At 41.3% G+C, this 24,996-nt stretch overlaps 1 protein-coding gene across 10 annotated transcripts in view; it reads right to left on the reverse strand.

The window, feature by feature from the left end:
- Positions 1-3,382: 3,382 nt before the first annotated feature.
- LOC106583764 (arf-GAP with coiled-coil, ANK repeat and PH domain-containing protein 3) overlaps positions 3,383-24,996 on the reverse strand; it is a 213,771-nt gene continuing 192,157 nt past the window's right edge. For 4 of the 10 annotated variants that reach the window (XM_045705083.1, XM_045705084.1, XM_045705081.1 and 1 more), the window contains exons 22-26: positions 23,008-23,117; positions 16,991-17,101; positions 16,500-16,606; positions 10,129-10,184; positions 3,383-5,910 (exon numbers count right to left, since the gene is read on the reverse strand). In XM_045705083.1, the coding sequence (XP_045561039.1) occupies positions 5,845-5,910; positions 10,129-10,184; positions 16,500-16,606; positions 16,991-17,101; positions 23,008-23,117 (450 nt within the window). In that variant the 3' untranslated portion in view covers positions 3,383-5,844. Of the gene's footprint in view, positions 5,911-10,128; positions 10,185-12,100; positions 16,607-16,990; positions 17,102-23,007; positions 23,118-24,996 lie in introns of those variants that run through there. The other 6 variants (XM_045705088.1, XM_045705087.1, XR_006761277.1 and 3 more) reach the window with 5 other exon arrangements.

Here is a 24,996-nt window from a genome sequence, read left to right on the forward strand (position 1 = left end):
AGGAAGCACAGTTCCCGCTCAGCCCAGTCAAAACTGTTCGCTGCTCTGGCACCCCAATGGTGGAACAAGCTCCCTCACGACGCCAGGACAGCGGAGTCAATCACCACCTTCCGGAGACACCTGAAACCCCACCTCTTTAAGGAATACCTGGGATAGGATAAAGTAATCCTTCTAACCCCCCCCTTAAAGATTTAGATGCACTATTGTAAAGTGGTTGTTCCACTGGATATCATAAGGTGAATGCACAATTTTGTAAGTCGCTCTGGATAAGAGCGTCTGCTAAATGACTTAAATGTAAATGTAAATGTACTATCCATGGTCCTGAAATCAATATACACAAAAAGAAAAGAAACAAATAAATACAAAAGCCAAACTTTTTTATCAAAACGAATTCTAATCTATTTGTAATAAATAAATGTAATGAATATAAACCAGCCCATTAGGACACAGCATAATCATACTTTCTGAACAGCAATCGGGAAAATTATTTACAAGTTGTAGGCCGATATGTGCTTCTTATCTATCAAGGTTACCAGTGTATTGTAAAGGTATAGGACTATTACCTAGTTTAAAAAATATATATAACAGACACAATATTATTTACAAGCTATATTGTCAAGATTATCGATCAAGGTCAGCAAAGGTACTTTTTGTAGAGTTGAAAATGTATTACAAGAGACAACAATGCTACAAGGCTAACAGTACACAATATAAGCAAGCTTTCAGAACAACAATGCTACAAGGCTAACAGTACACAATATAATCAAGCTTTCAGAACAACAATGCTACAAGGCTAACAGTACACAATATAAGCAAGCTTTCAGAACAACAATGCTACAAGACTAACAGTACACAATATAATCAAGCTTTCAGAACAACAATGCTACAAGGCTAACAGTACACAATATAATCAAGCTTTCAGAACAACAATGCTACAAGGCTAACAGTACACAATATAATAAAGCTTTCAGAACAACAATGCTACAAGGCTAACAGTACACAATATAATCAAGCTTTCAGAACAACAATGCTACAAGGCTAACAGTACACAATATAATCAAGCTTTCAGAACAACAATGCTACAAGGCTAACAGTACACAATATAATCAAGCTTTCAGAACAACAATGCTACAAGGCTAACAGTACACAATATAATCAAGCTTTCAGAACAACAATGTGGAGAAAGAAGTGCTGTTGAATATGTACAACACAGTCCCCATCCAAAACGACACATATTTGTTTAGTAGACACCCTACTGAGTATTTCCCACCCCACTTTAGCTGAGACATGTTGAAAAGTTTTCTCTCTACAAGCCAATAAGTATCCCATATACTGTGTATTGCACTTCAGTGAATGGAGTTGATGGATTAAAGATTCACCAGTATTTTGTAATAAACCCATTGCCCAGCACAAGAGACCCTTTTTAAGTCTTGCAGACTCTATTGAGTAATTCCAATAACATATATTTGTATTTTATTAAAAGTGTATTTATTTCGTTATAACTTTCACAATAGCTTTCAACATACCAGTATTTGTGAAAATTTCAAAATAAATACGAAAAAATTATCCATTTATTTTTTTAAAGGTGTTTGCGATGCTGTGAAAAGGAGTTGTATCGCATCCGTTAAAAAAAAAGAATCGATATTCCCAGTTTAGCATGTTTTTGCAGGGGACTCTTATTTATTTATATATAAAACGTGATCGTGCTGCCAGCATAATATCCTGCTGCTAGGAGAACGGTAATCGCTTCGCCTGCGTGTTTCACTGTCTAATCTACTGTAGGGGAGTGTGGGCCAAACACGTGATACACGTCCTCTGCACTTGATGTTACGATGTTGTCACCACAGTTAGAAACTCATTGTGCAATAGTTACATTGTAACAGTCATATAAAAAAATATAATTTATCCAAACAAATTGAATCATATTTGCAACAACATTACTTATAGTTTTACAATTTGATCAATACAAATGCACTATGTGCAATCCAAAGCAAAGTGTGTAAAGTGTACAAATAGTCTATTTAGAGTTAATTTAACATAATTTGTCATTCTAAATCGTTTTTTCTTCTTCTTCATAAGTAAAGGATCTGACTGAATAAAACACACAAAATGTATGCATCTTATGTTTTATATATAACATGTTGTGCTCTGTGAATAAAGGTTAATCAATGTTAGTTGTTAATTGAGGTGTGGCAGAATGAGAATACTATTCAACTGTAATGATTAGTGTTCTAATAGAGGCTTGTGGTATTTGACGATATACAGACCTGTTATTCAGGGTTGATTTATAGCATAGGCAAACACTATTTTCATGCTAGTTTAATACCGAAGTGACTTTATCGTAGCAGGTTAGGATAAATTACATAGCTTGTTGGAGAATTAACGTGACCGGTTAGGAAACTGAGGTTACGATTAGGAAAAGGGTTAGGGTTAGCAAAAATGCTTTTCTAAACTAATGTGAAAATCCCTTTGTATCGAAAGTGGCGTGAAAAGAGTCTGTCTCGTGTAGGTTAGCCTACTTCATGGTACTGTGACAAGGTAGGAACCATGTTTCCCAGGGGACTAATTGGGGATGAACATGCAAAGTGCGTATAAAACCACCTCTTTTCTGCAGGATGAGAGCATTTCTTTGTACCTGAATGTGTGTTTTGAGGACTAAGCTGTCTTTCTTGAAGATAATTATTTAGGGGTGGTTGATTGTACTAAGGTATATGTTGACTTTGATTATCAGTGTTTGCTTGTTCAAGTTTGACAACATTTAATATTACATTGTGTAAATGTATACCACTGTAATAAAATGTATTTATATTTCAGACTGTTTTCGTATAAATGGACCAAGAACCTTTGGTACGATAAATTCTTCTTCTTCTTCTTCACTCATTAACAGTGATAGGATGGACAGTTAGGGTATGATCCTAGACATCATCATATATCATTCACTGGGTATGATGTGGGTCATGTGCAGGCCGACATAATTATAGATGGCTCTCAAATGACCACCAGAGGGCACTCACCTACTAGGAAAAAATGTCTTATTTAAAAGCGTTTTACAGGGGTTAAGTGTCATGCTCAAGGGCAGGTCAACAGATTTTTCACCTAGTCGGCTCGGGGATTCGAACCAGCAACCTTTCAGGGTTATTGGCCCAATTGCTAGGCTACCTGCCGCCATGTATGATGTATACAGTCGGTGTTTCTAAATCATTGAACTGTATTAAATAATCCTAATAGAATGTAGAAGAACGACCAACAGACATTTAAATGATTTTATAGCCCCATTTATTTCCACCAAATAATAATTTGTCTGAATATATATATATATATATATATATATATATATATATATATATATATATATATATATATATATATATATATATATTCACACTTTCTATCTTGTATGTAGGACACATTTATCTGTACTGTATGTGTATTTATTAGGGATCCCCACTTCCTGCTGCAAATGCAGCAGCTACTCTTCCTGGGGTTTATTATGGATCCCCATTAGTTCCTGCCAATGCAGCAGCTACTCTTCCTGGGGTCCAAACATATTAAAGCACTTGCATTACATATAAAACAACAGATAAAACAGTACATCATATAACATTATTACACCACTACATATCTACAGTACAAAACATGTTTAATACCACCATACAACAATATCATAATGTATGCAGTATGCATGTGTCTGTACCTTTGTGTGTGTCTGTACAAACAGTAATACAAATCAAGCATGAATTGAAATTGCTATTTTTCACTCTCTCTAACTAAGGGAACAATCGCCCAATAATAAACTGGAGAAACCTAATGTTACTCCTTATGGTCCAATGACCTTACACGTTCTGTTAAAAGGTGAAGTAGTTCTGGAAGCCAAATTCAATCCAAACCTGAATCGATTCTCAATTGCAGTACGGTTCTAGAAGCATGAATCCCCTCTAAATAACTTCCCAAATACAAAATACACAAAATAAACAGTGTACGCCGTTTTAACCGGTTTCAACACAGTTGCAGCCCACAGTATTTTTCAGTGACAACACGTGTTTGTCATCTTCCATTTACACACAGGTGTTCGGAGACGCAGATAATTAATTAGCACTCTGTCTTCCGTATGTTTTCCCTAAACTAGTGTTTAAATGGAGATACGGCCATGTGGGAACCCTATAAAAGGTGTGTATCAATTTAACCTTAAAAAAATATAATAAAGATAAGGTCCTTATGCTTGCAAAACCGTACCGTAAACGATGCGTGTTAAATGTTCAGACCGAGCGTAACGCCGGCTCTTAATAAAACTCTCCCGTACAGAAGACGCCTTCATCTAATGATGACTCTATTGTGTGTAATACAATGGAACTGAGAGTAATGACCGCGTGCTAGGAGAACACCAGGGCACCACTGAAAAGTTTATATCAAAACTGATTGAAGAAAAATGTAAGAAGTTTAACAAATCAACCTTTCATCACCACATACACTGTGTACTTAAAACATTTAGAAAATGTAAATCCAAGAAAATAAGGAAATAACACATTTGAATTTAGATTATACATCATTATGCAGTTATGAACCTGTGATAAGACTAATGTCCTATCCAGGGATGTACTTCAGCCTCACGCTGCAGAAACAAGACTCACTGCCCTATGGGCCGTTTTGGCATGCACAAGGTAGAATGCTAATAAACAAGTAGAAAGGTGGAGTATTGAAAGTATTAATGTTTTTATACCAGAGCAATTAACACATTAATAACAAGTACAACATGTAAACATCGTAGGAAGACCTCCCATTCTGTTGAACTTTAAACCTGGAAGTACATTTTCCAGACGTCAGAGGTGAGGCTATGGATGGAGGCTTGCAGTGTGAGTCCCTCCTCCTCCACCTACTCCTCACCTTCTAGGCAGTCTCCAAAATGGCACCCTATTTAATTTACAGTACATAGGGAATACGGTGCCATTTGGGACTCAATCCTAGTCCCTCTATCTGCCTTCCAGTGTAAAACTATCTATTCTAGGCCTGAATATAATCTTCACATCTGGAGATGAGTTGCCCCCTTTTCTCTTCCTTTATTATTACAGCCCCCTTGTTGTTTGTGGTGCTCTACCTAAATAGATCTGTCTTGGTGGTAGTGCTCTACCTAAATAGATCTGTCTTGGTGGTGGTGCTCTACCTAAATAGATCTGTCTTGGTGGTGGTGCTCTACCTAAATAGATCTGTCTTGGTGGTGGTGCTCTACCTAAATAGATCTGTCTTGGTGGTGGTGCTCTACCTAAATAGATCTGTCTTGGTGGTGGTGCTCTACCTAAATAGATCTGTCTTGGTGGTGGTGCTCTACCTAAATAGATCTGTCTTGGTGGTGGTGCTCTACCTAAATAGATCTGTCTTGGTGGTGGTGCTCTACCTAAATAGATCTGTCTTGGTGGTGGTGCTCTACCTAAATAGATCTGTCTTGGTGGTGGTGCTCTACCTAAATAGATCTGTCTTGGTGGTGGTGCTCTACCTAAATAGATCTGTCTTGGTGGTGGTGCTCTACCTAAATAGATCTGTCTTGGTGGTGGTGCTCTACCTAAATAGATCTGTCTTGGTGGTGGTGCTCTACCTAAATAGATCTGTCTTGGTGGTGGTGCTCTACCTAAATAGATCTGTCTTGGTGGTGGTGCTCTACCTAAATAGATCTGTCTTGGTGGTGGTGCTCTACCTAAATAGATCTCAGGTGTAGGACACAGAGACTTGTTAGTAAGTCACTTCAGAGTCTGATTCAAGTTAGGAGTCTTTGACTACCTCAGGCAGTGGCTGAAGTATGTTTTGATGTCCTCATGGACTACCTCGGGCAGTTGTTGAAGTGTATTCTCCTCTTTAGCTTCTCGGGCTGGTGGGACGCCATGAGAGAGAACTCCCGAAAGATGTGATATGTTGTGTCACCTGCAAGAGGGGACATTACAATCACAAGGGGGCGCCATTCGGGCACTGTGGCTCCCCAAGGAATAGAGTAGCTTTGGTCCCGGGCATTAGTGTGGCTGTGTGGGTTAATGAAGGAACACACACTAACGGCCTGGACCAGAGCTAGAACTAGCGATGACTTGATTTGATTTGATCAGAGGTTCAGACTAGATCACTAGATCGCCCACAGATAATCTGTCACCCTGTGTGGTGTTAAATGAAGCCCACTGATTCAGAGATCCCAGTGTTAGTAAAGCACAGTATCAGGACTAGATCAGAACATCTACTATAGGAAAACTATCAGGTAATTATCAGGATTGGTTTCTGTACTTCAGTATGGCACTGGTCTAAAATGATTGGACAGGTATAGATCTAATGCCCTACAGTAATGTTCTATAGTTCTAATGCCCTATAGTATTCTATAGTAATGTTCTATAGATCTAATGCCCTATAGTATTCTATACTAATGTTCTATAGTCCTAATGCCCTATAGTATTCTATAGTAATGTTCTATAGATCTAATGTATTCTATAGTAATGTTCTATAGATCTAATGCCCTACAGTAATGTTCTATAGTTCTAATGCCCTACAGTAATGTTCTATAGTTCTAATTCCCTATAGTATTCTATAGTAATGTTCTATAGATCTAATTCCCTACAGTAATGTTCTATAGTTCTAATTCCCTATAGTATTCTATAGTAATGTTCTATAGATCTAATTCCCTATAGTAATGTTCTATAGATCTAATGCCCTATAGTATTCTATAGTAATGTTCTATAGTTCTAATGCCCTATAGTATTCTATAGTAATGTTCTATAGATCTAATGTATTCTATAATAATGTTCTATAGATCTAATGTATTCTATAGTAATGTTCTATAGATCTAATGTATTCTATAGTAATGTTCTATAGATCTAATGCTCTATAGTAATGTTCTATAGATCTAATGCCCTATAGTAATGTTCTATAGTTCTAATTCCCTATAGTATTCTATAGTAATGTTCTATTACATTTTACATTACATTTAAGTCATTTAGCAGACGCTCTTATCCAGAGCGACTTACAAAATGGTGCATTCACCTTATGATATCCAGTGGAACAACCACTTTACAATAGTGCATCTAAATCTTTTAAGGGGGGGGTTAGAAGGATTACTTTATCCTATCCTAGGTATTCCTTAAAGAGGTGGGGTTTCAGGTGTCTCCGGAAGGTGGTGATTGACTCCGCTGTCCTGGCGTCGTGAGGGAGCTTGTTCCACCATTGGGGTGCCAGAGCAGCGAACAGTTTTGACTGGGCTGAGCGGGAACTGTGCTTCCTCAGAGGTAGGGAGGCGAGCAGGCCAGTGGTGGATGAACGCAGTGCCCTTGTTTGGGTGTAGGGCCTGATCAGAGCCTGAAGGTATGGAGGTGCCGTTCCCTTCACAGCTCCGTAGGCAATCACCATGGTCTTGTAGCGGATGCGAGCTTCAACTGGAAGCCAGTGGAGAGAGCGGAGGAGCGGGGTGACGTGAGAGAACTTGGGAAGGTTGAACACCAGACGGGCTGCGGCGTTCTGGATGAGTTGTAGGGGTTTAATGGCACAGGCAGGGAGCCCAGCCAACAGCGAGTTGCAGTAATCCAGACGGGAGATGACAAGTGCCTGGATTAGGACCTGCGCCGCTTCCTGTGTGAGGCAGGGTCGTACTCTGCGAATGTTGTAGAGCATGAACCTACAGGATCGGGTCACCGCCTTGATGTTAGTGGAGAACGACAGGGTGTTGTCCAGGATCACGCCAAGGTTCTATAGATCTAATGTATTCTATAATAATGTTCTATAGATCTAATGCCCTATAGTAATGTTCTATAGTTCTAATTCCCTATAGTATTCTATAGTAATGTTCTATAGATCTAATATATTCTATAGTAATGTTCTATAGATCTAATGCCCTATAGTAATGTTCTATAGTTCTAATGTATTCTATAGTAATGTTCTATAGTTCTAATGCCCTATAGTAATGTTCTATAGTTCTAATGCCCTATAGTATTCTATAGTAATGTTCTATAGATCTAATGTATTCTATAGTAATGTTCTATAGTTCTAATGCCCTATAGTAATGTTCTATAGTTCTAATGCCCTATAGTATTCTATAGTAATGTTCTATAGATCTAATGTATTCTATAGTAATGTTCTATAGATCTAATGTATTCTATAGTAATGTTCTATAGTTCTAATGTATTCTATAGTAATGTTCTATAGTTCTAATGCCCTATAGTAATGTTCTATAGTTCTAATGCCCTATAGTATTCTATAGTAATGTTCTATAGATCTAATGTATTCTATAGTAATGTTCTATAGATCTAATGTATTCTATAGTAATGTTCTATAGTTCTAATTCCCTATAGTATTCTATAGTAATGTTCTATAGATCTAATGCCCTATAGTAATGTTCTATAGTTCTAATTCCCTATAGTATTCTATAGTAATGTTCTATAGTTCTAATGTATTCTATAGTAATGTTCTATAGTTCTAATGTATTCTATAGTAATGTTCTATAGTTCTAATGCCCTATAGTAATGTTCTATAGTTCTAATGCCCTACAGTATTCTATAGTAATGTTATATTGCCCATCCCTGAAGCCGGAGTGAGTAATTCTTCTGACCAATCAGATCAGCACTTTTCCTTATAATTGAGCAACAGATCAGAATTCGGCTGCCTGTGCAAACGCAGCCATAGTGGTGAACATCCTGACCACCTTGCCTAAGGGTCGATCCCCTAGAGAGAGATAGAGGACTCATCTTTATATCTGTGACATTTAAGGATCTGTGGCATCATGGGAGCGCCATTGAGGCAACAAACCATAGGAATCCCCACCCAGTTACTTTGACTACTTTAAAATGGTGGAAGCACGGTGGAAGCACTCAATGGCGCTGCCCATGCTAAAACCGCCTTTTGGCCTCTAGAGGCCTCTATCATTCTCTATGGTTGATCGAAATCTGCTCTGTTCGGTGTGCATCCCTTCTACTCGTGGTGAATACAGGCTTCCTATTGGCTCAGGAGCTCACAGGAGGCTACAATGAACACATAAGTCCCGGAACTCAAGAGGTTCACAGAATTCGATTCCAAATTCTTACAATAGGATCAACAATGTGTCATATCATTCATCTTGAATCTGTCGTTCTGCCCCTGAACAAGGTAGTTAACCCACTCTTCCTAGGCCGTCATTGTAAATAAGGATTTGTTCTTAACTTACTTGCCTAGTTAAATAAAAGTTAAATAAAATTAAAAATAAATAATCTTCCCTATGGCTGTGTTGGTTCCTACGAGTATTTAGTGAAGTATTACTATAAGCTAAGTGTAGAAACTATATCTCTTCGTTCTTATAGTGTTTTGGAGGTAAGCTTCTTAATTCATAGTAATCCATTGGGAGGGTTTCTATTCGATAACAACGAATACAGATATTTATATTCTCGTTCTCTGGTAAGAAGTTTAGCCAAAAGTGTTACTGGTGGGGTATAGGGGATAATGTAGACAAAATTCAAAATAAAACCCAATGTGTTTTCAGTCCTGTGGTAAATACTGACGAGCATAATTTGTAATGATTGTGAAAGCTGGGATAGAACGGGTCATTGCAATCACCAAACGTCTGTAGCCTACTTCCTTCACAGCTGTCAACGTTTAGAAAAGCGTTGATCCATTGATAAGTAGAACAACATTATCACACAGTGGGAAGAGACCTAACAAAGATGAACAATAACAGTGAGGTCACCCAACCAAATTTTCTCCCAAAGCAAGTGTGTTCGCGTGTGTGTTTTGTGTTTGTTTTTGTGTATGTGTGTTTGTTTGTGCGTGTGTGTGTGTGTGTGTGTGTGTGTTTTGTGTTTGTTTTTGTGTATGTGTGTTTGTTTGTGCGTGTGTGTTTGTGTGTGTGTGTGTGTGTGCGTGCGCACCATTTGAAGAGAGATTGAGGTTCCTTAAATATATGATCATGTACACCAGTAGGACAGAGAGATGGTCAGAGCTATCTGGGATCCCTGGGACATTCCTATCCTAAACCTAACCTGACCCTTATCCGAACCTTAATAACCATTTCTTAACCATTTTACATTTCAACTTCCGATAGGTTAGGGATGTCCCCAAGGATCCCGGATAGCATGGACCACAGAGGGGGACACCAAACACACCATACCCCCAAGGCGAGATAGACCATGATGCATCACTCACTCTATCCCGAACACTATCCTTGCGCTTTACCTTCCTGCTGGTCCCCATGGCAACGCCTGTAGCAACGGAAGCAACAACAGTCGTCAGTTTATTCTTTTTCTCAGATAGCGGTCGACAAAACACTACAAACCTACTTTGGCTGTGTCTTATTCCCTATACACTGACTTTTCAAAACATTAAGAACACCTGCACTTTCCATTGCATAGACTGACCAGGTGAAAACATCTGAAACGTGGTTAGAGCGTTGGGCCTGTAACCAAAAGGTTGCTGGATTGAATCCCCGAGCTGACAAGGTAAACATGTGTTGTTCTGCCCCATTAACAAGGCAGTTAACCCACTGTTCCCTGATAGGCCGGCAGTTAACCCACTGTTCCCCGGATGCCAAAGACGTTGATTAAGGTAGCCCCCCCGCACCTCTCTGATTCAGAGACCGTACATTGGGTTAAATGCAGAAGACACATTTCAGTTGTACAACTGACTATATATCCCCACTTCCCCATAAAATAAAACCTGCATTTTGCACCCTCTACCCCCCCCCTTTCTAGCTCGGACTCTACTGATAGCTACTCTATTGAGGGAAAAAAATTACTTTCTATGACTGTGATATGTGGTTGTCCCACCTAGCTATCTGTAGATGAATGTACTGACTATGACTGGTCCACCTAGCTATCTGGAGATGAATGTACTGACTATGACTGATCCACCTAGCTATCTGGAGATGAATGTACTGACTATGACTGGTCCACCTAGCTATCTGGAGATGAATGGACTGACTATGACTGGTCCACCTAGCTATCTGTAGATGAATGGACTGACTATGACTGGTCCACCTAGCTATCTGGAGATGAATGGACTGACTATGACTGGTCCACCTAGCTATCTGTAGATGAATGGACTGACTATGACTGGTCCACCTAGCTATCTGTAGATGAATGTACTGACTATGACTGGTCCACCTAGCTATCTGGAGATGAATGTACTGACTATGACTGGTCCACCTAGCTATCTGTAGATGAATGTACTGACTATGACTGGTCCACCTAGCTATCTGGAGATGAATGTACTGACTATGACTGGTCCACCTAGCTATCTGGAGATGAATGGACTGACTATGACTGGTCCACCGAGCTATCTGGAGATGAATGTATCTGAAGATGAATGTACTGACTATGACTGGTCCACCTAGCTATCTGGAGATGAATGTACTGACTATGACTGGTCCACCTAGCTATCTGGAGATGAATTCACTAACTGTAAGTCGCTCTGGATAAGAGCATCTGCTAAATGACAAAAATGTGAATCCAGGTGAAAAGCTATGATCCCTTATTGATGTCACTTTCTAAATCCACTTCAATCAGTGTAGATGAAGGGGAGGAGACATGGTTAAATAATTATTTTTAAGCCTTGAGACATGGATTGTGTATGTGTATCATTCAGAGGGTGAAGGGGCAAGACAAAATATGTAAGTGTTGTTGAACGAGGTATGGTAGTAGGTGCCAGGCACACCGGTTTGAGTGTGTCAAGAACTGCAACACTTCCTAATGTTTAGTATACTCAGTGTATAGTGCACTACTTTTGAACTAGGGCTCTGGTCAAAAGTAGTGGGCTCTGGTCAAAAGTAGTGCACTATGTAGGGAATAGGGTGCCATTTTGGAAACAGACGGTGTATTTTTTTCTCAGGAAAGGAGACAGAAGAGAGTTGGGTAAAAGAAAGACCTCTGAGATGAGTATATGACCCGTTGATCTGGCTCTAGCTTCATGGGACTGTACTGTGCCTTGTTGAATGCTTAAAGTGAGGTCGTGTGCTAACGCAGTTACAGTATAGACGAGGGAATTACCCTGCGACCAGTGAGTAATGTTCTCCCAACGTTCCAGTAACATTCCAACCGCAAAGTTACGGCAACGTAGGGAGAAGGATTGTTTACAAGGAGAGAAGACGACAGGAGTCAGAAATGAGGCAGAAGCAGTCAAGCAAGGTTAAGAGTTCAAGAGTTTCTTGGTTTTATTCTCTTTATGCATAATTTTTTTTTATCACCATCTCAGTGTTTCTAAAACCAAGGAACAAAGAAAGTTATTCCAAAGATATCCAAATGTAGAGATATTAATACACGGATGTTTGTTTCCCCAAGTAGTACAGAGAGATAGCTATGTAACAATATTCCAAAAGATTGTACAGATAGATTTTTGGAAGAAGAGAACAGAATCAGAACAGATGGAACAGGCAGGGTTCCGTGGTGGAATGAGGAAGTCAGAGCAGGAAGTTTGGAAGAAGAGAACAGAATCAGAACAGACAGAATGGAACAGGCAGGGTTCCGTGGTGGAATGAGGAAGTCAGAGCAGGAAGTTTGGAAGAAGAGAACAGAATCAGAACAGACAGAATGGAACAGGCCGGGTTCCATGGTGGAATGAGGAAGTCAGAGCAGGAAGTTTGGAAGAAGAGAACAGAATCAGAACAGACAGAATGGAACAGGCAGGGTTCCATGGTGGAATGAGGAAGTCAGAGCAGGAAGTTTGGAAGAAGAGAACAGAATCAGAACAGACAGAATGGAACAGGCCGGGTTCCATGGTGGAATGAGGAAGTCAGAGCAGGAAGTTTGGAAGAAGAGAACAGAATCAGAACAGACAGAATGGAACAGGCCGGGTTCCATGGTGGAATGAGGAAGTCAGAGCAGGAAGTTTGGAAGAAGAGAACAGAATCAGAACAGACAGAATGGAACAGGCCGGGTTCCATGGTGGAATGTGGAAGTCAGCGCAGGCAGTTTGAGTCAAGAGTTAAAATAAAAAAAAACATTTTTATTTACAGCATGTTTGTTTGTTTAGAAGCATCATTTAACTCCAATGTTAAAACACTAAGAAACAACACCCATCACTTCAGCTGGGCTAGGTTACCACCCTATTTAGTCACAGTCCCTGGTCGAATATATCCAATTTATCACTCCCATTGTTTTGCTTTGAATTCCAAATCATTTCAGATGGTCATTGCAGAATATCACCTGCTGCCACACTCTGAAAATAAAAAACAATTGATGAAAATAATAATTGTTCTGTGACCATTTTCTTTTGAACATTTTGTAAAAACACTGACGGACACTGTTTCTACCACTTTGTTTCACTATACCACTTGTTATCAGATGTTAAACACTGTATTTATGTATTTCCGCTGAAGTTAAACTGATTGATGCCTAACAACACTGTTGCACACTTCCCTTTTCCAAAGTCTTTGGCAGAGAACAAAAAAAATCTAACTCCTTTAGGACTTCATGCCAACATAGTTGAGGAACAAACAGAGGTCGGCTAGCTAATGAAAAACAGTTCAGCTCTATGTTTCAGTAAAAAGGAAAAATAAATCAAATTGACAAAACAGTGAAGCTATAGCTGGTCCAGAAGTGGACGTAGAGATGGCACAGAGGTCCATATGTCTACCAAAGAGACAGGAGGAAGTTGTTTTAGGACATCAGAGGAAGTGGCTGTACTGTACAGTAGCTCATGCTTTTTAACAGGACTGCACAGCACCATGAGGGGACCAATAGGAGATTGTCATGCTCCGAATGCAGACAGCATTCTAGAACGCCCCCAAGAACTACGCAGCATTCTAAAACGCCCAACAGCATATTCTAGAACGCGTACATACATTCTAGAACGTTCTGGTCACAACCGAAAAGCATGCAGAATATAATGAGCATTGAGCAATGATGACCAGAGAAGACAGTCAGTTGTAACCATAGAATTACAATGTGTTTTGATGATAATTCAATGGGTCTAGCTCTTCCTCTCCCTAAGTCAACCAAAGCACCACTGGTGTGGTCGTGAAGAAGATGTCTTTATCAGTAAACACTGAATGACTGTAATCAAAAAAAGGTTTGAAATATAGATATAGAAACACGTAATCACTAGAATGTCTATAAATAAATGATTTTTCAAAAAGTCTAGTACAGTAATTCTAGGTATAGTTCAGTGGGGACGTTGAAGGGACAGGGTTGGTGAAACCCTTGTTTAGAACTGAAGCCAGAATGTGTGTGTGGCACAATGACGCAAGACCAGACCAAAACATATCCAGTAAGAAAAAAAAGTGAGGATATTGAAAAGTTTGAAAGATTAAAAAAAAAGGAAAATAATTTACAGAAACATATGAATTGTGAATCCTAATAATCATCATTGCACTAGTCCTCCTGGTTGAACGTAGGATTACAAAATTCCAATAACTTTCCCCAAATTCCTCGGTTTTCTAGAAATCCTGTATGGAAGATTCCGGAGTGGAATTTTGCTACCCTATTTTAACATAAATAAACGAATACAAACAAAAAGACAGAAACTCAACAAGCAAAATGAGAGAGCATGACGTAAACACGACAACAACTATAAAGAAATCACATTACCGTAGGAAGGGAAAGTATTTTACATTAAGATCTCATCGTAATAATAATAATAATAATAATATAGCATTTAATCCTCACTCACTCACTCACTCACTCACTCACTCACTCACTCACTCACTCACTCACTCACTCACTCACTCACTCACTCACTCACTCACCTCACTCACCTCACTCGCAAGTAACAACAAAGCAGGTGTTTGTCTCTTTCTCCATCCATCAGTCCTTCAGTATTCTCATCACATTTTTTTACCACTTCACCCCTCCATCCGTCCCTTCCCATTACACACAGTAAACCATGACGACCCCACCTTCACAGACTAACGCAGTGGACCTTCCTTGACCATGCCTATAGCAGCCACACAACACCCATTCCATATCACTGTAACCTCATGCCACTGTAGAACAACAGTTGGAACCAAGTCCTGCCCTGCACATGTCGCCACTGAATTACATTTAACCTAGATCTCCCACAGAAGATATAAGGACAAAAAGGCTTCCTTTTCAGACCAGCTTTAACCCTTTAAGGAATACGGAGTTATAGACATACTGTAATCATGCCATTATTTCTAAATCGATAGATTCTAATTAATTATAACACAATGGGCCGCTGATAAATTCTTATGGTATTATCAAATTCTGGAATATAAACTACTGTAAAATGCTAAATAGAACACTATAATATAATGTTCTAAACTACTGTAAAATGCTGAATAGAACACAATAATATAATGTTCTAAACTACTGTAAAATGCTGAATAGAACACTATAATATAATGTTCTAAACTACTGTAAAATGTTAAATAGAACACTATAATATAATGTTCTAAACTACTGTAAAATGTTAAATAGAACACCATAATATAATGTTCTAAACTACTGTAAAATGCTGAATAGAACACCATAATATAATGTTCTAAACTACTGTAAAATGCTAAATAGAACACCATAATATAATGTTCTAAACTACTGTAAAATGCTGAATAGAACACCATAATATAATGTTCTAAACTACTGTAAAATGCTGAATAGAACACTGTAGAATAATATTGTAAAGACTCTGTGGAAGCTTAGGTCCTTACTGGTAAGAGAGGGAAGGTAATATATGGACAGGAAGGCCTACGCTACGATAAAAAGGGTTCTTTGGCTGTGCCCACAGGAGAACCTTTTTTGGTTCCAGGTAGAACTATTTTGGGTTCCATGTAGAAACCTCTGTGGAAAGGGTTCTATACGGAACCCAAAAGGATTCTACCTGGAACCAAAAAGGGTTCTTCAAAGGGATCTCCTATGGGGACAGCCGAAGAACCATTAATGGTTCTAGATAGCACCTTTTTAGTTTTTTTCTAAGAGTGTACGAGAGGCAGGAGTGTTGAGCAGAATAGCGAGTAAACGGCCTGACAGTGAGAACCACAGACAAGACTATTAGGAACAGCCAGATACACTCTGTTTCACTCAGTTTATAATATGAATGGTGTGGAAAGCAGCTAGCTATGTGGTTAAAAGATCTGGATATAGACGCCAGGTTAGCAAGAAGAGAAGCATTTTGTTGGAAAGATATAATGTCGTTGTTCTGCGCTACGGTCAGTAGGGCCTTGTTTCTCTCACCTCACTCATCTTCTCTTCACACACTCCCAGTAGACGTTGCTCTTAGACACAGATCTAGAATCAGCTTTACCCTCTACAAATCATAACCCTAACCACTTACGGTAACAATGCAAAACTGACTCCAGACCAGTATATCTAAGGGTAACTTCACCCTACTACTCTGCCCTGTATGATATGCCTATATATGCCCAGTTAGTAGTGGCTAATCTGTATTCCAAATTGCACCCTATTCCCTATGTAGTGCACTACTTTTGTAGTGGGCCCAGGTCAAAAGTAGTGCACTACATAGGGAATAGGGTGCAATTTGGGATGCACACTGCCTCAGTGGCGCCCCCTGCCTCAGTGGTGCCCCCTAACAGTAGTCTATTGTGAGGCAGATAAACTCCTGAATACATTTCCTGTACTGATGTTCAGTTGGTGAGCTGCTGGGGTATTGACCTGGCTGACCAAACGGACCCTCTGCCTCGCGCATCTCCTCATTCATCCGTGCTAACCGCAACCTGGGAGAGAGAGGGAGAGCGTGAGGGAGGAAAGGGAGAGGGTGGGGGAGAGGTAGGAGAAGGACGGTAGGGTTGGAGAGGGTGAGGGAGGTGGGTAGGGTTGGAGAGAGTGAGGTAGGAAAAATATATAGGAGAGAAACAGAAAACAGAATAATATTAACCAAACTTTGGGTAACATTTTATATATTTTAGTCATTTAGTGAGTCGGGGGGGGGGGGGGCTTTTAGAAGAGGTATCAGATGTTTTCGGTGAACATTCTGTGAACTTTTCTGTGTTGAGCAAAACAACTATAACAGTAACAATATCGGCGTTAGCGGCCTGGACAGCCATGCTCAGAGGTGTGTGTGTGTGTGAATGCATAGCTTTGGTGTGTGTGTGACTTACAGTGTAACAATATCGGCGTTAGCGGCCTGGACAGCCATGCTCAGAGGGTCGTGACCTTCCTCATCAACCTCCGTCTGACAAGCCCCTCTCTTCAGGAACAGACACACCTGACTATATATAGATAGAGAGAGAGAGAGAGAGAGAGAGAGAGAGAGATAAATGAACCTGCCAACGGACAGACACCTGACTACAGAATGGATGAATTAATATTGTGTATGATGGAATCGAATATGAACAACACTATGACTAAATAGATGAAGTGAATCGAATATGAACAACACTATGACTAAATAGATTAAGTGCATCGAATGAGATGGCTTCTTCATCACAAAACCTTTTGATGTTGCCAATTATTTGAATGATTACTTCATTGGCAAAGTGGGCAAATTTATTCAGGAAGTACCAACGAACGGTGCGCCATCGTATTTATGCATTAAAAACTAATAATGAAAGAAAAGCAGTGTAAGTTAGCATTGCGTCAAGTTAAAGTTGACAACTTAGATGGAAAGCTACTGAGGATGGTAGCTGACTCTATAGCCACTCCTATCTGTCATATTTTTAATCTGACTCTAGAGGAAGGTGTTTGTCCTCAGGCCTGGAGGGAAGCCAAAGCCATTCCGCTACCAAAGTGTGGTAAAGCTGGCCTTTACAGGTTCTAACAGCTGACCTATCAGCTTGCTGACAGTTTTTAGCAAACTGTTGGGCAAAAAAATGGTGTTTAACCAAATACAATCCTATTTCTCTGTAAACACGTCTTGCTCTTCATTGTAATCAGAGGGCTGATATTAATACTATGCATGCCAGTCTCTCTTGGCTAAGAGTTGAGGAGAGACTGACTGCATCACTTCTTATTTTGATAAGAAACATTCATGTGTTGGTTATATACACTCGGTCCTGGTACTCCGTGAATATAACCAAGTTACCAGGCAAGTATAGTGGTTAGGGATGAATTAATGAATGTCTTACCCTCTGTCCCAGGTAGGTAGCGTGGTGTAGGGGTTAGGAATGAATGAATGAATGAATGAATGAATGTCTCTTACCCTGTATGTCCCAGGTAGGTAGCGTGGTATAGGGGTTAGGGATGAATGAACGAATGTCTCTTACCCTGTATGTCCCAGGTAGGTAGCGTGGTATAGGGGTTAGGGATGAATGAATGAATATTTTACCCTGTGTCCCAGGTACACGATTTCTAAATGATCAGGACGTTTTGACCTTTTTGCTCGCCCGAGTTAGAATACCTCATGATAAGATGCAGACCACACTATTTACCAAGAGTTGTTTTTCATCTCTATTTTTCCTAGCCTTCCATTTACCACCACAAAATGATGCTGGCACTAAGACCGCACTCAACGAGCTGTATGGGGCCATAAGCAAATAACAAAATGCTCATCCAGAGGAGGTGCTTCTCGTGGTTGGTGATTTGAACGCAAGGAAGCTGAAATCCATTGTACCCCCATTTTTACCCCATGCTAATCTACAGGAATGTTTCCATTTTAACCCCATGCTAATCTACAGGAATGTTTCATTTTAACCCCATGCTAATCTACAGGAATGTTTCATTTTAACCCCATGCTAATCTACAGGAATGTTTCATTTTAACCCCATGCTAATCTACAGGAATGTTTCATTTTAACCCCATGCTAATCTACAGGAATGTTTCATTTTAACCCCATGCTAATCTACAGGAATGTTTCATTTTAACCCCATGCTAATCTACAGGAATGTTTCATTTTAACCCCATGCTAATCTACAGGAATGTTTCATTTTAACCCCATGCTAATCTACAGGAATGTTTCATTTTAACCCCATGCTAATCTACAGGAATGTTTCATTTTAACCCCATGCTAATCTACAGGAATGTTTCATTTTAACCCCATGCTAATCTACAGGAATGTTTCATTTTAACCCCATGCTAATCTACAGGAATGTTTCATTTTAACCCCATGCTAATCTACAGGAATGTTTCATTTTTACCCCATGCTAATCTACAGGAATGTTTCATTTTAACCCCATGCTAATCTACAGGAATGTTTCATTTTAACCCCATGCTAATCTACAGGAATGTTTCATTTTAACCTCATGCTAATCTACAGGAATGTTTCGCTAGCACAGACTGAAATATGTTCTGGGATTCATCCGATAACATTGAGGAGTTTACCACATCAGTCACCGGCTTCATTAATAAGTGCATCAACAACGTTGTGAATGAATGAATGAATGAATGTCTCTTACCCTGTATGTCCCAGGTAGGTAGCGTGGTGTAGGGGTTAGGGATGAATGAATGAATGAATGTCTCTTACCCTGTATGTCCCAGGTAGGTAGCGTGGTGTAGGGGTTAGGGATGAATGAATGAATGAATGAATGAATGTCTCTTACCCTGTATGTCCCAGGTAGGTAGAGTGGTGTAGGGGTTAGGGATGAATGAATTAATTAATGAATGAATGTCTCTTACCCTGTATGTCCCAGGTAGGTAGCGTGGTGTAGGGGTTAGGGATGAATGAATGAATGAATGTCTCTTACCCTGTATGTCCCAGGTAGGTAGAGTGGTGTAGGGGTTAGGGATGAATGAATGAATGAATGAATGAATGAATGAATGTCTCTTACCCTGTATGTCCCAGGTAGGTAGAGTGGTGTAGGGGTTAGGGATGAATGAATGAATGAATTAATTAATGTCTCTTACCCTGTATGTCCCAGGTAGGTAGAGTGGTGTAGGGGTTAGGGATGAATGAATGAATGAATGAATGTCTCTTACCCTGTATGTCCCAGGTAGGTAGAGTGGTGTAGGGGTTAGGGATGAATGAATGAATGAATGAATGTCTCTTACCCTGTATGTCCCAGGTAGGTAGCGTGGTGTAGGGGTTAGGGATGAATAAATGAATGAATGTCTCTTACCCTGTATGTCCCAGGTAGGTAGAGTGGTGTAGGGGTTAGGGAGGAATGAATGAATTAATGTCTCTTACCCTGTATGTCCCAGGTAGGTAGAGTGGTGTAGGGGTTAGGGATGAATGAATGAATTAATGAATGAATGTCTCTTACCCTGTATGTCCCAGGTAGGTAGCGTGGTGTAGGGGTTAGGGAGGAATGAATGAATTAATGTCTCTTACCCTGTATGTCCCAGGTAGGTAGAGTGGTGTAGGGGTTAGGGATGAATGAATGAATGAATGAATGAATGAATGTCTCTTACCCTGTATGTCCCAGGTAGGTAGAGTGGTGTAGGGGTTAGGGATGAATGAATTAATTAATGAATGAATGTCTCTTACCCTGTATGTCCCAGGTAGGTAGCGTGGTGTAGGGGTTAGGGATGAATAAATGAATGAATGTCTCTTACCCTGTATGTCCCAGGTAGGTAGCGTGGTGTAGGGGTTAGGGATGAATAAATGAATGAATGTCTCTTACCCTGTATGTCCCAGGTAGGTAGCGTGGTGTAGGGGTTAGGGATGAATAAATGAATGAATGAATGAATGTCTCTTACCCTGTATGTCCCAGGTAGGTAGCGTGGTGTAGGGGTTAGGGATGAATAAATGAATGAATGAATGAATGTCTCTTACCCTGTATGTCCCAGGTAGGTAGCGTGGTGTAGGGGTTAGGGATGAATAAATGAATGTCTCTTACCCTGTATGTCCCAGGTAGGTAGAGTGGTGTAGGGGTTAGGGATGAATGAATTAATTAATGAATGAATGTCTCTTACCCTGTATGTCCCAGGTAGGTAGCGTGGTGTAGGGGTTAGGGAGGAATGAATGAACTAATGTCTCTTACCCTGTATGTCCCAGGTAGGTAGAGTGGTGTAGGGGTTAGGGATGAATGAATGAATGAATGAATGTCTCTTACCCTGTATGTCCCAGGTAGGTAGAGTGGTGTAGGGGTTAGGGATGAATGAATTAATTAATGAATGAATGTCTCTTACCCTGTATGTCCCAGGTAGGTAGCGTGGTGTAGGGGTTAGGGATGAATAAATGAATGAATGTCTCTTACCCTGTATGTCCCAGGTAGGTAGCGTGGTGTAGGGGTTAGGGATGAATAAATGAATGAATGTCTCTTACCCTGTATGTCCCAGGTAGGTAGCGTGGTGTAGGGGTTAGGGATGAATAAATGAATGAATGAATGAATGTCTCTTACCCTGTATGTCCCAGGTAGGTAGCGTGGTGTAGGGGTTAGGGATGAATAAATGAATGAATGAATGAATGTCTCTTACCCTGTATGTCCCAGGTAGGTAGAGTGGTGTAGGGTTTAGGGATGAATGAATGAATGTCTCTTACCCTGTATGTCCCAGGTAGGTAGAGTGGTGTAGGGGTTAGGGATGAATGAATAAATGAATGAATGAATGTCTCTTACCCTGTATGTCCCAGGTAGGTAGAGTGGTGTAGGGGTTAGGGATGAATGAATAAATGAATGTCTCTTACCCTGTATGTCCCAGGTAGGTAGCGTGGTGTAGGGTGTTAGGGATGAATGAATGTCTCTTACCCTGTATGTCCCAGGTAGGTAGAGTGGTGTAGGGGTTAGGGATGAATGAATAAATGAATGAATGAATGTCTCTTACCCTGTATGTCCCAGGTAGGTAGCGTGGTGTAGGGGTTAGGGATGAATGAATGTCTCTTACCCTGTATGTCCCAGGTAGGTAGCGTGGTGTAGGGGTTAGGGATGAATGAATGTCTCTTACCCTGTATGTCCCAGGTAGGTAGCGTGGTGTAGGGGTTAGGGAGGAATGAATGAATGTCTCTTACCCTGTATGTCCCAGGTAGGTAGCGTGGTGTAGGGGTTAGGGATGAATGAATGTCTCTTACCCTGTATGTCCCAGGTAGGTAGCGTGGTGTAGGGGTTAGGGATGAATGAATGAATGTCTCTTACCCTGTATGTCCCAGGTAGGTAGCGTGGTGTAGGGGTTAGGGATGAATGAATGAATGTCTCTTACCCTGTATGTCCCAGGTAGGTAGTGTGGTGTAGGGGTTAGGGATGAATGAATGAATGAATGTCTCTTACCCTGTATGTCCCAGGTAGGTAGCGTGGTGTAGGGGTTAGGGATGAATGAATGAATGTCTCTTACCCTGTATGTCCCAGGTAGGTAGCGTGGTGTAGGGGTTAGGGATGAATAAATGAATTAATGTCTCTTACCCTGTATGTCCCAGGTAGGTAGCGTGGTGTAGGGGTTAGGGATGAATAAATGAATGAATGTCTCTTACCCTGTATGTCCCAGGTAGGTAGCGTGGTGTAGGGGTTAGGGATGAATAAATGAATGAATGTCTCTTACCCTGTATGTCCCAGGTAGGTAGCGTGGTGTAGGGGTTAGGGATGAATGAATGTCTCTTACCCTGTATGTCCCAGGTAGGTAGCGTGGTGTAGGGGTTAGGGATGAATGAATGAATGTCTCTTACCCTGTATGTCCCAGGTAGGTAGCGTGGTGTAGGGGTTAGGGATGAATGAATGAATGTCTCTTACCCTGTATGTCCCAGGTAGGTAGCGTGGTGTAGGGGTTAGGGATGAATGAATGTCTCTTACCCTGTATGTCCCAGGTAGGTAGCGTGGTGTAGGGGTTAGGGATGAATGAATGTCTCTTACCCTGTATGTCCCAGGTAGGTAGCGTGGTGTAGGGGTTAGGGATGAATGAATGTCTCTTACCCTGTATGTCCCAGGTAGGTAGCGTGGTGTAGGGGTTAGGGAGGGATGAATGAATGTCTCTTACCCTGTATGTCCCAGGTAGGTAGCGTGGTGTAGGGGTTAGGGATGAATGAATGAATGTCTCTTACCCTGTATGTCCCAGGTAGGTAGCGTGGTGTAGGGGTTAGGGATGAATGAATGTCTCTTACCCTGTATGTCCCAGGTAGGTAGCGTGGTGTAGGGGTTAGGGATGAATGAATGTCTCTTACCCTGTATGTCCCAGGTAGGTAGCGTGGTGTAGGGGTTAGGGATGAATGAATGAATGAATGAATGAATGAATGTCTCTTACCCTGTATGTCCCAGGTAGGTAGCGTGGTGTAGGGGTTAGGGATGAATGAATGAATAAATGAATGAATGTCTCTTACCCTGTATGTCCCAGGTAGGTAGCGTGGTGTAGGGGTCCTCTCCCCCTCATGTCCCTCTGGTTCACATCAGCCCCATTCTGCAGCAGGAACTCACACGCTATTAGAGAGCCCTGACAAAGAGGAGAGAGAATGAGTGGACATTTTTTTTACATTTTAGTCATTTAGCAGACGCTCTTATCCAGAGCGACTTACAGTAGTGAATACATACATTTCATACAATTTCATACATTTTTTTTGCTGGCCCCCCGTGGGAATCGAACCCACAACCCTGGCGTTGCAAACACCATGCTCTACCAACTGAGCTACAGGGAAGGCTGTGGAGGAGGGAAGAGGGAGAGAGTGGGGGAGGGAAGAGGGAGAGAGTGGGGGAGGGAGGGAGGGGGAGGGAGGGAAGAGGGAGAGAGTGGGGGGAGGGAGGAGAGTGATGGGGGAGAGAAGAGGGAGAGAGTGGTGGGGGGAGGAGAGTGATGGGGGAGGGAAGAGGGAGAGAGAGAGTGGTGGGGGAGGAGAGTGATGGGGAGGGAAGAGAGAGAGAGTGGTGGGGGGAGGAGAGTGATGGGGAGGGAAGAGAGAGAGAGTGGTGGGGGAGGAGAGTGATGGGGGAGGGAAGAGAGAGAGAGTGGGGGAGGGAAGAGGGAGAGAGTGGTGGGGGGAGGAGAGTGATGGGGGAGGGAAGAGAGAGAGAGTGGTGGGGGAGGAGAGTGATGGGGAGGGAAGAGAGAGAGTGGGGGAGGGAAGAGGGAGAGAGTGGGGGGAGGGAGGAGAGTGATGGGGGAGAGAAGAGGGAGAGAGTGGGGGAGGGAAGAGGGAGAGAGTGGTGGGGGGAGGAGAGTGATGGGGGAGGGAAGAGGGAGAGAGAGAGTGATGGGGAGGAGAGTGATGGGGGAGGGAAGAGAGAGAGAGTGGTGGGGGAGGAGAGTGATGGGGAGGGAAGAGAGAGAGAGTGGTGGGGGAGGAGAGTGATGGGGAGGGAAGAGAGAGAGAGTGGGGGAGGGAAGAGGGAGAGAGTGGGGGAGGGAGGAGAGTGATGGGGAGAGAAGAGGGAGAGAGTGGGGGAGGGAAGAGGGAGAGAGTGGTGGGGGGAGGAGAGTGATGGGGGAGGGAAGAGGGAGAGAGAGAGTGATGGGGAGGAGAGTGATGGGGGAGGGAAGAGAGAGAGAGTGGTGGGGGGAGGAGAGTGATGGGGAGGATATGCATGCGACATCTTATGTGTATCTGCATAGTGTAGTATCTGCCTAGTGTAGTATCTGCCTAGTGTAGTATCTGCCTAGTGTAGTATCTGCATAGTGTAGTATCTTCATAGTGTAGTATCTGCATAGTATAGTATCTGCCTAGTGTAGTATCTGCATAGTGTAGTATCTGTATAGTGTAGTATATTTAAAGTGTAGTATCTGCCTAGTGTAGTATCTGCATAGTGTAGTATCTGTATAGTGTAGTATCTGCATAGTGTAGTATTTAAAGTGTAGTATCTGCATAGTGTAGTATCTGCATAGTGTAGTATCTGCATAGTGTAGTATCTGCATAGTGTTGTATGTATAGTGTAGTATCTGCCTAGTGTAGTATCTGCCTAGTGTAGTATCTGCATAGTGTAGTATCTGCATAGTGTAGTATCTGCCTAGTGTAGTATCTATAGTGTAGTATCTGCCTAGTGTAGTATATTCATAGTGTAGTATCTGCATAGTGTAGTATCTGCCTAGTGTAGTATCTGCCTAGTGTAGTATCTTCATAGTGTAGTATATTTAAAGTGTAGTATCTGCATAGTGTAGTATCTGCCTAGTCTAGTATCTTCATAGTGTAGTATCTGCATAGTGTAGTATCTGCCTAGTGTAGTATATTTAAAGTGTAGTATCTGCATAGTGTAGTATCTTTATAATGTAGTATGTATAGTGTAGTATCTGCATAGTGTAGTATCTGCCTAGTGTAGTATCTGTATAGTGTAGTATCTGCATAGTGTAGTATCTGCCTAGTGTAGTATCTTCATAGTGTAGT

This window comes from Salmo salar, chromosome ssa22 (genome assembly GCF_905237065.1).
Source record: "Salmo salar chromosome ssa22, Ssal_v3.1, whole genome shotgun sequence".
NCBI classification, from domain to species: Eukaryota; Metazoa; Chordata; class Actinopteri; order Salmoniformes; family Salmonidae; genus Salmo; species Salmo salar.